The sequence below is a fragment of the Protopterus annectens genome, chromosome 1.part0, assembly GCF_019279795.1.
Source record: "Protopterus annectens isolate FY-2018-M chromosome 1.part0, PAN1.0, whole genome shotgun sequence".
Taxonomy (NCBI): Eukaryota; Metazoa; Chordata; order Ceratodontiformes; family Protopteridae; genus Protopterus; species Protopterus annectens.
The window spans coordinates 1178273147-1178289270 of NC_056725.1; the positions used below are offsets into that span (position 1 = coordinate 1178273147).

General features: G+C 37.4%; 1 protein-coding gene across 1 annotated transcript in view; it reads left to right on the forward strand.

Annotated features, from left to right (window-relative positions):
• The window catches only part of PDSS2 (decaprenyl diphosphate synthase subunit 2), a 1587149-nt gene extending 1571364 nt beyond the window's left edge, over positions 1 to 15785 (forward strand). The window contains exon 8 of the mRNA XM_044069781.1: positions 14172 to 15785. Coding sequence (XP_043925716.1) covers positions 14172 to 14327 — 156 coding nt within the window. The 3' untranslated portion in view covers positions 14328 to 15785. The remainder of the gene's footprint in view (positions 1 to 14171) is intronic.
• Positions 15786 to 16124: the final 339 nt, after the last annotated feature.

Consider the following 16124-nt stretch of genomic DNA (forward strand, 5'->3'; position numbering starts at 1 on the left):
CAGTGCACTTTTTCTTAAACTAACAGTTAATGTTTACTTTAAGCATGCATACTGTTTTTCACATCTGGGAGGAAAATACTGATAAGATGCCAATACACAGCAATCAGTGCAAGTGGGAACACAGGCTATAATATGCACTTTAGCCTTAGTTTTCAAATAGGTAATGCTTATGGGTGCATTCATTGATTTGAAGCAGTTGCTACTATCTGGAAGGGTATACTTTCTTTTTGGAAAATGTACATAGATTTGTACTATGTTTGCTGTATATTAAAAGGGGTGGGTTTTGAAAATCTGTTACCTTTTTTGTGAGTTTCCACTGACATGCATTCAGATAGTGAAGAGAAGAAGCAACTACATAAAAGATCAACCTGCCATACATTACCCTGTGCATGTAAGCTAAATATTGGAAATGTGGATTCAAATGAACTATAACGGGTGGGAGTAATACCTTTTTTATCATAATGGCTACTCCATCAGTATTAATATTAAATGTAAATGGCCTTGTAGATATAAACAAAAAACAAAGAATATTGAAATATATTAAGATGTGTGGGGCGTGAATAGCAATGTTACAGGAGATACATTTGGATAAAAATAAGAGATGAGAATTTGACAAAGTAAGGATTTGAGGGTGGACATTTAACAGACTATCAGGGACAAAGGAAGTAATATTTATGAGAGAAGCTCCAATAGTAGTAGAAAAGGAAAAAAGACAGTAATGCTAATTTTGTGGTAGTTTATTGATGGGGAGCTGGATTATACCAACATATATTTATATTTCACCAAATACTACTGTTGTGTAGCTTATGAGGATTTTGGAAGAAATAATAAACTTTCAGAAGGAAATTTGCAATAGTAAAAGCATTGTTGATAACTCTAATTCACAAAAACTTTTAGTACAGAGATTTAGACAACAGAAAGTAGAAAGTTTTATAGCCAAATATAGGGAGCTTATGACAAGAAAAATAATCAGAGATCCAGTAGAGGTATTAGAAAATTTGTATAAAGCAGAAGAATGGAGAAAATAGCACAAATGGACATATTTATGAAAGACTTAATTATGCCAATATCAGAGAAAGATGAGGCTTGACAGTTAATAGCTAAGATGGGAAGAAAGGAGGTAAAATTTGTGGTGTATAATCTATCAACTGTGAAGTGTTTAGGAACAGAAAGTATTCCTTTGAAAGTCTGCAGGTTAAGAATGAAGGAAGTGATAAAGACCTGAAAGGTTTTATTTAACAACAATTTAAAGGGGGTGCCAGCATCTTGAAAGAAAGCTGTGGTAGAAGTGTTTATGTCTATACTAGCCAAGAGACTGGCAAAGGTGTTGCCAACATTAATAGGTATAGATCAATGTCTTTGTGTGGAGAGGAAGCAAATATTTGACAACATTAATAGAATAATGTTTATCCAGAGGGAAATAAGACTGTAAGAAAACACCACTATTGTTGGTGGGTCTTGATGCAAAGAAAGCATTCAGTAGAGTCATCTGGAGCTTTACAAGTTGGGTAATGACAGCATTTGCATTCCCTTATATAATAAAAGTGTTAACACGAAGGATATTTGAAGAGTTGGAGGCAATAATTAAGGTGGAACGGTTCCTCTCTGACAAGCTGTGTTTGAGCAGAGGAAGCAAGGAAGAATGCCCTCTTTCCCCTTTGTTATTTGCTTTATATTTATCGCCATTAGCAAAGAAAATAAGACACTCACAAATTCAAGGAAATAACTGGTATGTTAATCAAAATAATTTAACTTTATTTGAATATAATATTATTTTGTATTTGATAAATCCAGAAAAGGGTATTTCAGTGACGTGGATCATTTTGGAGACATTTTTTGGTCTTTTCAGGATATAAAATAAATGAAGATAAAATAAAGGCTGTAGGAAAAAACTATGTAGCCACACATGAGCTGCTTCAGCAATACCCATACTTATGAGGACATGATAAGATGAGGTATTTAGGTTTATGGATTTAAAAGGATCCTGTCAAAAGACGCTTAATAAAAGATAATACAAAATCTGAGAAGCTAGAAGCTCTTGAATATGGTCATGGATAGTCAGATACAAGCCATGAAAATGTCTTTAGTCCCTTTAGTTTAATGTACAGATCAGGTGTATTTTTATCAACCAAAGGAAATGTGGATGATGTGGTTAAATAAATGTCTTTGGGAAGGGAATAGGGTGAAAGTTAATTGAAATGTGACTTTCCCCATAAATAAGGTGGTTTAGGATTACCTGATTTGAGGAGATCCTTTATAGCAATCTTAATCAAAAAATTATAAGTCAAAGTGGAAAAAGATAATGATGATGAAACCGGGGGGTGGGTATTTTGAATGTAGGTCCTTAAGGAGAATATCAGCAACCATGCAGAATATTATATTTATAAACTAGCAGAAAGTATTCTAAGAACTAAGTCAACATGAAAATGCAAAATGAAATATTACCAAAAGGGATAACTTCAAATAGTGATATGGAAAATAGGCAACAGGGGAATGGAATTTACTGGAGGAAATTAACAAAGAAACCAAGGTATTGGGACGAAATAACTAGGGAGGGAAAGCTAATAGAGTAGGATGAGGTTGAGCAGAAGTTTGGACTGCAGGTTAGAGACTGCCTTCTCTAACAGGGATCGATAGCAGAATACTGGCAAGGAGAAAGGGGTATGTAAATGCTGAGTAAAAGACCAGATCTGATAAAGTTTTTAGTCAAGAAGATGCTGTTTAAAAAGGGATAATTAGTAGGGCATATAAAATACTGCATGATAACTATAAGAATCAATCAGAGGAGGTTACCACTTGGGATGGCCTGTGTGTCCCATTCTCTGTCATCCGGCCATCTCCTTTCAGAGTAGGCCAGCTCCCTAAGGACCTTCCACTTGCATCACCGTCTTCCAAGAGAACATTAGTGCTGGCCAGTAGCCACAGTCTCGATCGACATTAATGTCTGTCTGTTAGAAGGACTTGATTCATAAAGTTTTCCCCAGTTTGGTGGACCTTTACAATGACCACTGCTTTCTGGATGCAGTTGTGGATTGCAGCATGTTAAAATTATTATTATTTCTTTTCTGCAGAAATAGCTCCTCAGAAACTAAGCAGTCTCCCCATAGCTTTTGGACACACTGCATTGTTGTTCACTCCTGCTTACAAAGAGGGCCTGAGAAGTCATGTTTCTGGTAGCCTGCTTGAGGACAGTAGAGGATTCAGGTTCAAGACCCTTATACATTTTCTGAGTTTGATAATAACCATGATTTTCACAGTGCCCATTTACATGTTGCTTGGCAGCACAGAGGATTACGGCTATGAGCTCTTTGTAAGCTGTTTTCTATAGTTCGGAGTTTGACTCTGTCAGTATTCATTTGCCTGCTGTGTGACTCTGAGCAAGTCACTTGACCAGAGAGTGCCCCCATATCACTCCTGAAAAGGGACAGTTGTGTCTATTGGGCTTACTTAATCAACAAATAAAGAAGAACTATTAAAAGGATGCCTAAGGATGGCAGTGTGAAATAGACTGCAAAATGCTAGCACCTTCTCTAACTGGCCTGTAGTATGTGACCAAATGTGTTCTTAATGTGAACTAAAGTGTAGCGATAGTTGTTTTACAAACTCAGTCATGTTACATGCAGTTTACTCTGTTGGTTTACTTTTGTATTCAAACCTTAATTCTTGTATAAAAAGAATGTAATATTCTATAGAGATTTAACCTGTCACCATAACTGTACGTAAACAAATTACATGGCCCAGTTCAGGCTTTACTTGCGTCTCATACTTTAAAAACATTTTGGTTTGGAAAGTCTCCATGTTGCAGGCCTGCTGAAAATCTCTTGCTTATGCCCATTAAAGTCAGTTTCTTTATGACTAGATGCAATTCCATTGCTACATATGCTGTTGCTGCTACTACTGCTGATTGGATACATGTTAAAATGAGCTTGCTTGATCTTGTATGTGGAACTTAGGCAGTATCTCAGGTCCTCTCTTGAGGATGCACATGACCTCACTGAAGTTTGTAATAGTAGAGGAAGACCTTCTCTATGATATTGTACTCCTCCTTTGTGCCTGTTTTCGGGTTTAAGCCTTCAGCAGGAAGCATGCTAACATTACCACCATAAAGCAAGCTCCAGGATGCCTCCCTGCAAGTGGTGCTTTCAGCCATGCCACCCCTAGGCTTACCACCTTAGCTTCTTATGTGCATTTATGCCTAACCCTCCTGAATGATAAGATTATGAAAGGTTTCTTGCATATATTTATCCTGTTAGACCATGTTGGGGCTTAGAAATTGCTAGATGTCATTCATCATAATTTGTCTTTGAATCTGATATGTTCCCACCAAACTCTCCACTGAGAAGTTATCTCATGTTTCCAGATCTTACAGACTGGCAGCATTTTCTTTAGAAAAGGATCACAGACCCTATATCCCTCTGTGGAATTTGATTTGAGATATTATTTTGGGCTGTTCTACATTTCCAAAAAAAAATGTGAAAGGGTTTAGCCAGTTCCAGATCTGAGTGCCTTCAGACAACATAGTCTATTCATGAATTTCAGGATGGACACTCTCCAAGCTATTCCTGTAGTCATCATTGCTACTCAGTTGCTGTTTGGTTATATAGTGGATATAAAAAGGTTACACACCCCTGTTAAAATGCCAGGTTTTTGTGATAATAAAAATGAGACCATAATAAATCATGTCAAAACGTTTCTCACCTTTAATGTGACCTATAACCTGTACAATTCAATTGAAAAGCAAACAAATCTGTTAGGGAAAAAATATAAAACATAAAAAATGTACAAGCTGGTTGCATAAGTGTGCACACCCTTAAACTAATACTTTGTTGAAGCACCTTTTGATTTAATTACAGCATTCAGTCTTCTTGGTTACACACCTCCTATCAATAAAAAATACTCTGATTAACACCAAATAAACTTCAGCTGTCCTAGTAGGATTTTCCTGACATTTACTCAGTTGCCTGCTACAGCAAAAGCCATGGTTCGCAGAGAGCTTACAAAGCATCAAAGGGATCTCATTGTTGAAAGGTATCAGTCAGGAGAAGGGAACAAAAAAATTCCACAGCATTGGATATACCATGGAACACAGTGAAGACTGTCATCAAAAAGTGGAGAAAATATGGGACAACAGTGACATTGCAAAGAACTGGACTTCCCTCCAAAATTGATGAAAAGACGAGACAAAAACTAATCATGGAGGATGCCAACAGACCTACAGCAACCCTGAAGGAGCTGCAGGAATTTCTGGCAAGTACTGGTTGTGTACTACACATGACAACAATCTCCCGTATTCTCCATATGTCCGGGCTGTGGGGTAGGGTTGCAAGATGGAAGCATTATCTTAGACAGAAAACATCCAGGTCTGGCTAAAATTTGCAAAACAATACATCAAGCCTCTCAAAAGCATGTGGGAAAATACATTATGGTCCGATGAGACCAAAAATGAACTTTTTGGCCACAATTCGAAAAGGTACATTTGGCACAAAAACAACACTTCGCATCACCAAAAGAACACCATCCCCATGGTGAAGCATGCTGGTGGCAGTATCATGCTTTGGGGTTGCTTTTCTTCATCTGGAACTGGGGCTTTAGTCATGGTGGAGGGAATTATGAACAGTTACAAATACCAGTCAGTTTTGGCCCTAAACCTTCAGGCATCTGCTAGAAAGCTGAAGATGAAGAGAAATTTCACCTTTCAACATGACAATGACTCCAAGAATACATCAAAATCAACAAAAGAATGGCTTCACCAGAAGAAAATTAAAGTTTTGGAATGGCTCAGCCAGAGCCAAGACCTAAATCTAGTAGAAAATCTGTGGGGTGACCCGAAGAGGGCTGTGCACAAGAGATGCCCTCGTAATCTGACAGATTTGGAGCACATTTGTGAGGAAGAGTGGGCAAATATTACCAAGTCAAGATGTGCCATGCTGATAGACGCCTACCCAAGAAGACTGAATGCTGTAATTAAATCAAAAGGTGCTTCAACAAAGTATTAGTTTAAGGGTGTGCACACTTATGCAACCAGCTTATTGTACCTTTTTTATTTTTTATATTTTTCCCCTAACAGATTTGTTTGTTTTTCAATTGAATTGTACAGGTCATAGGTCACATTAAAGGTGGAAAAACTTTTGAAATTATTTATTGAGGTCTCATTTTTTATATCAGAAAAACCTGGCATTTTAACAGGGGTGTGTAAACTTTTTATATCCATTGTAGATACTATGAACACCAATGACACGTAAAATCATTTCGGAAGTACAGATTCTTAAGATTTGCTTTAAATTCAAAATACTTTCAGTGCAATGACCTTCTTTTTAGCCTGCTATTCATTCCATAAGTATACTTCAAGTGCCCGCCAGTGGTGGTGAAAGTGAAACATTGTATTGTTTCCCTGCCTGGACACATGGCTTTTGGCATACTCCATCAGGGTTATTCAGCATTTCTTCTTACTTCAGTTCATAGGTATGTTATTAGCTAGGAAAATACTTATTTATTTGAAATCTGTTTACCAGAAAGTCCAACTGAGACAGAAAATGCTTATTTTCAGCAAAGGCTCTGGGAGAAAAGTTCCACAATCACAATCTTTCAAAAATCAATTACAGATATTTCAAATCCCAAAGCATCACATTACATTACAAAACATAGGAGTGAAAAAAATGTTGTAATGAGAAAAACATAGAACATATGTTTCATAGTAGAGTGCAATGAAAAATAACATGAGATGGAGAAAATATGTAAGGAAAAACTTGTTATTCATATTATTTAGTGCATAGATTAGTATGCAGTAAACGAGACCTGAGACAATTCTAATAAGATATTTAAGAGAGATATTAGAGATTACATGATTATAGACATTGAGGGAAAAATTGAGTGATGTCTTAGTGTGAAAGATGGTCTTCATATTATGGTTATAGAAGGAAGAAGGATGGCGAGAAGGTGATTATAAGAAGAGCACAGAGTAGGGTGTCTTCAGGTAGCGTAGGTGAGTAGGGAGGAAAAAGAAAGAGGTAGAGGAAAGGTCTGCAGAGATGAAGTGGATGAGGTACGGTAGAGGGAAAAACAAAAGAAAGGAGTGGAGTAGGAGGCTGGAGAGGGTTGTGAGGTGTAACTTAGGTTGAAGGTGGTGAGTGACATATGGTGAATAAGTTTAGCTAGGATTGGCAGAGGAGCAGATCCATGATTTTGTGACGTATTGTTTTAGGCATTTATTCCTACCAATATTGCTTTAATTGAAGGAGTTGTAGAGTCTTAAATGCTGTTGCCTTTCTGTTTTTGAGTATCAGGAGGACCTAATCATCATGGCACCGTGAGTTTTACTTCAATATAAGGTGTGTTCCTGACATTTTCTACATCTGCTGGGATTTATGGCAGCTTTTATTTGTACAGTTATTTAACTTGTATGCATATGCAGGTGTGTTAGTCACTACATGTCGTCAGTGTGTCTGAGTCATTGTAAGTTGTATTATCATTTTCTAAGAGTCAGATGGCTGCAGGGGACCACTTTTGTGGAGGACTAGCACCTCCCATCACAAATTTGGTTGCCTTTTTTTTTCCTACCTTCTCCAAAGCAAATGCATGTTGGATGCTCATTGGAAATTTGAGGGGGACACCTGTGGGATTTCTTAGCCCATAGCATATAGAAATGGGAGAAACTCATTCTCCCTATCCTTTCATTGGAACTGAAGATGACATATACTCTAAGGATATGGAACATCACCTGCTGCTGGAGATGCATCCTGTCACCTTTTGAAAGTTCACCATAGTATGGTACTTGACTATTCAAGGAATTTTCGTACTTCATTTGGTTGTTCTGATTTGACTTGTGGAAGTCCATATGCTAGGCATAGAAAACTGCTTTGCAGAACCCCCAAATGAAATGAATACACACACAATGCTGTAGTGCTGTTGACTCCTGAGGATCTTGGTGACAGACTTTTTTTGATCAGGAAAATGTAGTGCTTGCCAAGTTCTTACTGATTCAGAACACCAGAGAATATCTCAGTGAAATGTTCTTCCTGGGGCAGAAGTGAATGGGTTTATTCATGCACCCTCTCAATTCTTCAGATGCTAACAAGCTTCCTAGGTTATAATTTGGTAAATGTTGCTGTTTTGGGGCGACTCAAATGCACCTGCTGTCAAATCTAAAAACATTTCACAAAAGGGGAGCCTTCTGCTTTTAATCCTCTTTTCTTTTACTCCTTTCAAGGATCAGAACCTATTTTTAAGGTTTGGGTCTAAGATTAAACTTTATACTTCACGTGGACTTGCTAGAGTTGCACGTTGCAGCTCATATCCTTAAATTGAATCATAAGTAATACCAAATTAAAATATTCTGCTTTTAAACCAAGGAACAGGATCTAAACTTCTATCTTCTAGCTTATCGGGTTGTTTGGCCTCACTCAGGACCTCTTCAGTATGAGTCTAAACTTCTGCATTATTGTAGTACAGGAGTCAGCCTTTATTTTCATGATATAGTAAATAGCAGTAGACTTCTCCCCTAGCACAAGATGACCAAGCAGTTCATAAACAGGACCTTATATATGTGGACATTTAAGGACAGTTCAGCTTCCCCTGGAATCTGAACTTTGTAAATGACTCTTGGCAAAAAAAAAAAAAATTGAAGCCATAAATGTTTATGTAGAGGAATGATTTGTGTGTGTGTGTGTCTGTGTCTATGTCTGCGTGCACGCACCCATGCGCAAGTATTTCAAAGAGATCAGATTTCTATGTAAGCACTAAGCACTCTTTCCTTCTTAAAGTGGACTTGATGGCGGGTCTATGGTTAGTCGTTGAAAGGAATAACCATCGAACAGCACATCATTGAATGCAAAGCATCAAAAGTGCACTTCATTGAACCTGTGAGACGAGGAAAGTAACTACTTGGCCAACTCTTCCCTGTTCCACAAACAATATCATTGAAGCTCCCCACACCCCCAACTATATACACACACACACACACACACACACATATATATATATATATATATATATATATATATATATATATATATATATATATATATAAAAGTGAGATGGGGAAGTGTTGGCGAACTAGTTACTTTCAAAGTCAATCCAAACCTGCACATACGGCAAGTGCAAATGCTCCTCCAAAGTCCAAAAGCAAATTCAAAAAAGACAGAGCTAGCACAAAGTGTGGTATAACAATTTAATATGCCAAAAATACAATATCATGGGTGAGGGAAAAAAGGCCCCAACACCCAAACCAAACCGGTTTCAGCTCAATAGCCATCTTCAGTGAAAAAGAACCGGTTTCGGCACAATAGCCTTCTTCAGTGAAAAAGACAAACAGTATACAAGTGATGGGACAAAAAAGACCTCAATATATGCATACACAGATTCAAAACAGCCTCCTATTGGACATTGTTCCCACTGTTACAGGGTGAACAAAATTAAGGAATTTACCAGCAAAAATATGTCCACAGTCTTTAATATCACTTTCTTGGCAAATTGCAGCACAAGTTGGGTAATATATTTGGCCACTTGTTCATGCTGTGCGTTTTATGTGGGCCAAACTTCGAGACCTCTCAAACTCAGAATTGGGGAACATGTGAGTGACATAAAGACTAAAAGGCAATCCAATGCTCTCTTTAAACACACTTGCAAGCATAATACTGCTTTATTTAGATTTACTATATTTGATTGCATATTGGGGAAGTGTAGGGATAAATCTGGCTAGCATACCATTTTAAATGTTAAAGAAAGGAAAGGGATTACTAAACTGGGGGGGGGGGGGCTTTTTCCTCCTGGCCTAAATGAGCATCTTTACTTAACCAGTAAGAGGCTGTTTTGAATATGTGTATGTATGTTTAAGGGCTTTTTTGTCCCATCACTTGTATGCTGTTTGTCTTTTTCACTGAAGAAGGCTATTGATCCGAAACCAGTTCTTTTTCACTGAAGATGGCTATTGAGCCAAAACCGGTTTGGTTTGGGTGTTGGGGCTTTTTTTTTCCCTCACCCATGATATTGTATTTTTTAGCATATTAAATTGTTATACCACACTTTGTGCTGGCTCTGTCTTTTCTGAATAAGCTAGTTACTTTCCCCGTCTCACAGATTCAATGAAGTGCATTTTTGATGGATGGAGTTTCAATGCTTTGCATTCGATGATGTGCCATTCGATGGTTATCCCTTTTGACAATTAACCATAGACCCCTGATGGCTGCCAAGATTCAGTTGTCTGGCTTCTTCTCCTGTAAGCTAAAAACAGAAGAAAGCACATGATTATGACTCTGGATACATATTGTCAATAGGCCTCTGTATGTTTGACCACTGATTTGTCTCCTTTGTCCCAGTGTCAGCAGAGAAGCCAGTAGCTAGAGAGATCCTATGTATATAGTTAGCTCACTGGACTGTATTTTGCCATGAGATGTTTGTTGCAGTCAGAGTACCTTCCCGTGGGATCAGTACTGACTTGAGTGCTTTGTTGATAAACTAATTTGTGGTAGACAGTGTTATAAAAACTGGCCTTTGGTTCATAGTTTTGCATTCAAGCATTAGAGCATTATCTGGCTGTGTTATCTTGATTGTCTTCAAGGATTAGGGCCTTCTTTGGCTAGGCTGTTTTGAATACATCTTTTCCTAATTTATTCTCATCACAGGCAGTCTGCCTCCTCCCATGTAGTTTTATATATTGTATGGACTCTGTTTCATTATTTCAAGACAATATATTGGTGGAATCCTTGTTAGAGTTAGTTGGCACAGATATGTATGAACTTGATGCATTTGTCTGTGTCTGAGAGAGGCCTTTACAACAGATTACCTTACTACCCCCCAACCCACCCTTTAGTACTTAATGACTTGTAATTATTTGTACTTATAATGATGTAACAGAGTACAGTGATTATGACATATGAAGTCCTTTTATTCTTTTGTTTAATCTTTACAAAAAGACCATTTTAGTTTTATTAGGGAAAAGAGCAACGTTTCACAACTGCTCTGGTGAGTATGGCCCTTAACCAAAATCTAACAGTTACAAGTTTTGGAAAGGGAATGAGGAGTCTGACAGATATCACTGCTGAAAAAGTGTTCCCCTTTAACTTTTTGCCAGCACTTATCTGTTCTACCCATATCTAGACACTGGTGTGCCATGAATGAAGTCCCATTAAAGCAGAACTTACTGTAGGAGTATCTCTGTCTAATTTCTGTGGATACACTAAGTACTGTGCAAGTGCTGTCGTCTCATAGTTTAGACGCCTTTGGAACATTGGTGGACAATTGCAGGGCAAGCTACCCCTTATGCTGTGGTGGACAATTGCAGGGCAAGCCACCCCATATGCTGGTTAAACTTAAGTGCCATATCAATGGAATGGGCAGTATGATTCTAAATAGTTAACATAATGCAAAATAATCTAAGCACAGACATGATAGTAAGGCTCAATTTGCCTACGTAGTCTGCCCTTTTTTACAGCCTCTTAGGTAAGCTGTTTTCACTCATTACCATCATCAGCCTGCATTCCTCTGTCTGTGACTAAAACTACCTAAAGCCCATCCGATGGGTTCTTGAATTCTCCCATTGCACTTTTTATCCCTCTGCCTCATTAGAGAGGCTTTGCACACATCTGTCCTCTGTCTCTGAAAAAGTCATTCTATACAGTCCCCCTGAGCTACCATCTGTTTTGAACTGAAGAGTTGCCCTTGTGGATTGCTTGTGCCTCTCTGCTGTTGCCATAATATGTAAAACAGTGCAACCAAATAATATCATTTGGACTACAGTACCATTGTGGTGAACAGTATTATAGTTCAAATGACACAATACCATTGTGGCAAATGAACAGTTATAAATACATATTTATCTCACACTGCTTACCTCTGACTAAAGTTTAAAAATATTATCTGATTCTGTCAGCAAGAAGCTTTATTTATTTTATGTATTTGTTTGAATTCGTATGGCTGTGTCTTGTGTCCAAACTGTAAACAAAGACTTGCATTTTGGCTTTGCAGAGAAATCTGGAAGAAGACAGTATCGGAAAATAAATGAAGATGTAGTAGAATAAAATAATAAAACAAATCCCTAATAGGTTTTAATGTGCAATAGTTTATTTTGCCTTTCCCAGCATTACCTTTAACTTTGTACTTACACTTAATTTGTACTTAAACTAGTGGCATACAGATGGCATGTTTTGATATAGTGCATGTTATTCTCTTGTTAAGAAAGTGAGATGATAAAATATGCTCTCAACAGTCCCTGATTTATGCCTTTTATTTGTGCCCTATACCTTGTAAAAAGTTTTGATTTCTCTGGTAAGTCAGTAGGGATTGCACTGAAAAATGCCAGACATGAAAGATTCATACTGCTTCAGAAAATGCATTGTGATGCAAAACATTTTGTTTTATTAGCTTTCTAAGTGAATTAGAGTGATATCTGTAAAATATCCCTGATTTTTGAGCATTTGTCCCGTTACTTTTAGCTTTGTCCAGAATTCTTGAACAGGGAAGTTGATTGCTATGCACAATATCTATGAGTGTAATATGATATCTGAAAAGCTTTGATTGCATAGATTCATCAGCATTAAATGGATGCAGATAATTTTTCTAGAGGATCACAGAGAACCTGTTAAGATTTGATTTTTACACTGTTTTGCTAATACAGGGCAACCCAGACAAGGTCTAGCATTTCATTTTGAGTAGCAACGTTTTTGTTTTGATAACAAATGACTGCTTTAAAGTCAAGTCATAAGCGGGTATATTAGGGCTGGAACTTGGATTGCCTAGTGCCACAATCTGTGACACAGAGATTCAGACCACTTTCCTGTGAATGACTGTACGCTGTTTGCTTGCTTGCTTTTATCATCAAGAGTTTGTTCATCCTAAACTGCTTGTCTGACATGCAGAAAGACTCTTGTTATCATCCTGCGTCCCTTTAAACTGACTTGCACAGCTGAATGAGTCTGCAGCACTGGGAAATTAAGCAACTTTCCCAGCATAACATAAATGCTTGAAACTAGTGTGCTCCAAAGTTGGATCTTTTAGTATTCATTTTTGTGCAGTAACTGCTAAGTTTCACTGCCTCGCAGAACTGGGCCTTTCATGTTGGCCATGGCTGTAAAGGGGGACAGCAATGTTGAAATAATATCCATATATCCCTCCCTAAAGAAGTCATCAAACAACCAGCTGTTTTCAAATATGTCCCCTGCAAAGATGTATAGCTGTAGCAAAGAATGCACGCCTTCTAGTGGCAAAAGCTGGTGTTTTGCTAAATACAGCAAGATAAGTTTATTATTTTATCTGAAATTATTTGAATAAATCCTTGCCAGTAAAGAACAAAGGATATATTGAATGAATGAACTATTTATTCCCTTGTGAGTCTAGAGTCTAAATTTAGCCCAGACTAAAATCTGCAGGCAGTTGCTGTGATTAAAAGAGAGTCAAATGTGGTAAGCGTTCCGAGCTAAACTGATTTCTAAGCTAGTCTTTACACATCACAGATGTTGTCTAGGTTTCCTCGTAACAGAAGTAAAAAAGTTTTAGAAGAAAAGAATGCTACCAATATTAGCAACAATGGCAGTTAGAGCAAGACATTGTTTGTACCAAACACAATGTTTCATTGCACTTTCAAAGTTTCTCACAGACACTAGACAAAGGAAAATGCTTAAAATAGTAGTGCAAAGGGGAAAGGTCTAGTTTTCCAGAATATGTTCTTTCCACACTTATAAGAGTGTCAGCCACTGTGTTCTCACTCCCTGTAGATCTCCTGTTCCAGATTATAAACCCATCCCTCTTATTGTATAACCAATCCGTGGTAGTCTTTGGTGCAGTCTTTATGCAAACTGTGGTCATAGTTTTATTCTTCTGCAGAAAAAAGGCAAGATCATGAAATGGTTCTTTATTATTTTTGTACATAAGGTGGTAGTTGGGGAGGACTTTACTAACAACTAAAAGATAATGTGAAATAACTGTGATGAATGAAAAGAAAAAAAAGTCAATTTCAGAGTCTAGATTTTTATAGGCTGCAACTGCATTGTCTGTTAGTCATTCCAATAATATTATGGTGAAAAAAATCATCTGGCAATAGTAGTAAATAGTGAAGAACGTTATTAGATTGAAATGAGTGCATCATGGTAGATGTATCATGGCATTGAAAAGGAAATAGTGTAAATGGTACATTGCATTTTGCATGCTTATTATTAAAAAAATATTTGTGTTTCTTACAGTTATATGAAGTAATCAAGGCTGGCAAAGGTGTGAATTCTGCTGTTGACCTAGGCCGTTACCACGGAAACAAAGCACTAGAGGCCCTGAAGTGTCTTCCTCCCTCTGAGGCCAAATCTGCTTTAGAAAATATTGTGTACGCAGTGACTAAGTTTTGACAGAAATTCAGCTATATCATTTTACATTTTCATTGACTGTATATATGTAAGTTTGTATATGCAGAATATTCTCTGAAGTTATGAAAGTCTATTTCAGTTATGTTTTTTGTTTTTGTTTTCCTCTGCCTGCAAAAAAAAAATTCTATATTTATACCACAGTTTGGAACAAACATGACCTGCTCTGCATAGCTGCAAACAAATTACAAAATAAGGTCAAACATTTTTCACTTGTCATGCCAGAAGCACACTTGAGGCAGCAGCAACAGAAATAATTAATGAGAGTTGCTTCTGTGACCTAAGCAAATGGACAGGAAATCAGGCCTTATTGATTGGACATAGCCAGGGATGGCGCCAGTGTGGTGGCCTGTGGTTTTCTTACACTCAAAAGGATGAAGGGGGTGTGAAGATGCAGGTGTCACAAGAAAACATTTGCTAAACCTTGCCTGACGGAAGGCTTCTGTGTCAGAAATTAATATTGTAATCTAGTAACATGAAGGGCAGCTCAATGAATGGGAATATTTTCCATGCCTCTATGCTGCACATGTACTCTTACAAAACTGCTTTTTTTTTTTTTTTTTTTTACAAAGTACGATAAAAAAAATGCTGTCAAGAAATGAATACTGTATTCTGTGAAGAAAGAGTGGTTTCCTGAATGGTAAGTGGGAATTTCCAGCAGATTTACTTCATACAAAGTCAGTGATTTACAGAGGATGGAGTACAATGTTTCTTTCCTCATTGATAAATTAAACCTGTTGAATAAAAGCCACAATTAACCTGCAGTAAAACACAATTGATTTTTACTAGATATTTGTTTTGATAAATCTATATTAAACACTGAAAGTGAATACTCCAAAATGCATTTATTGGAAACAAATAAATCTGGTGATATTCATGTTGGCATGTCAGTGCAGCATATCTTTTCCCTGTTAGCATCGCTGCTTTCTGTTATATCACAACAAGTTTTAACCTTTGGATGTCTGAATTTTGTAACTGTTGAACCACAAGACCCCGCTGACACAAGGAGAGTATGAAAAACCAGAAGCCCCGTAACCCGAACCTGTCTCTGTTTTGTGCTTTGAGATGATTTTTGTGGGTTGCACGCATGCAACCTGAGAGCATCGTTGACAAGAAAGCTGAGTTTACAAAAATGATCTTGAGTGGGTCTCAGCTACCTTTCTTCCTTCAGTGGTGTAATTACACCCCAATCTGGCAGACAGCACAGCAAACATATTTTGTTACATCACTCAGTCAGTCACTAAGTAGAGTTACCTTCTTAGAGATGCACAAAAAAGCAGATATAAAATATCTTCTGTTGTTGTTTGTTAGACACATACAACAATACAACCCTTTTAGAAATTAATAAACCTGTCTGAAGGAAAATGGCTGAGGGAAAATAAAAATACTGTTCTCACAACTGTAAGAATTTATCATTAAATGTTCTGCTTGCTATAAACATAATATGCAAGTGTAATTAGTTATGGCTTTTTCTCAATGCATAAGAGTTTCAGAGTATCAGTGCCCATTACGCACGAAAAGGAATATAGTGTACTAGGACTGACAGACAAGAAGATGCATGAGTAGAATATGTCAAGTTCCAGTATTTCAAATTTACAGTGAGTGAGCTTATTTAAAGAGGAATCCTGTAGTAGAGTGAGATAATTTACAAAGGGATCCTTCAGCAGAGTGAGCTCAATTATAGAAGGATCCTGCAACAGAGTGAGCTCATTTATAGAAGGATCCTGCAGCAGAGAGCTCATTTACAGAGGGATCCTGCAGCAGAGTGAGCTCATTTATAGA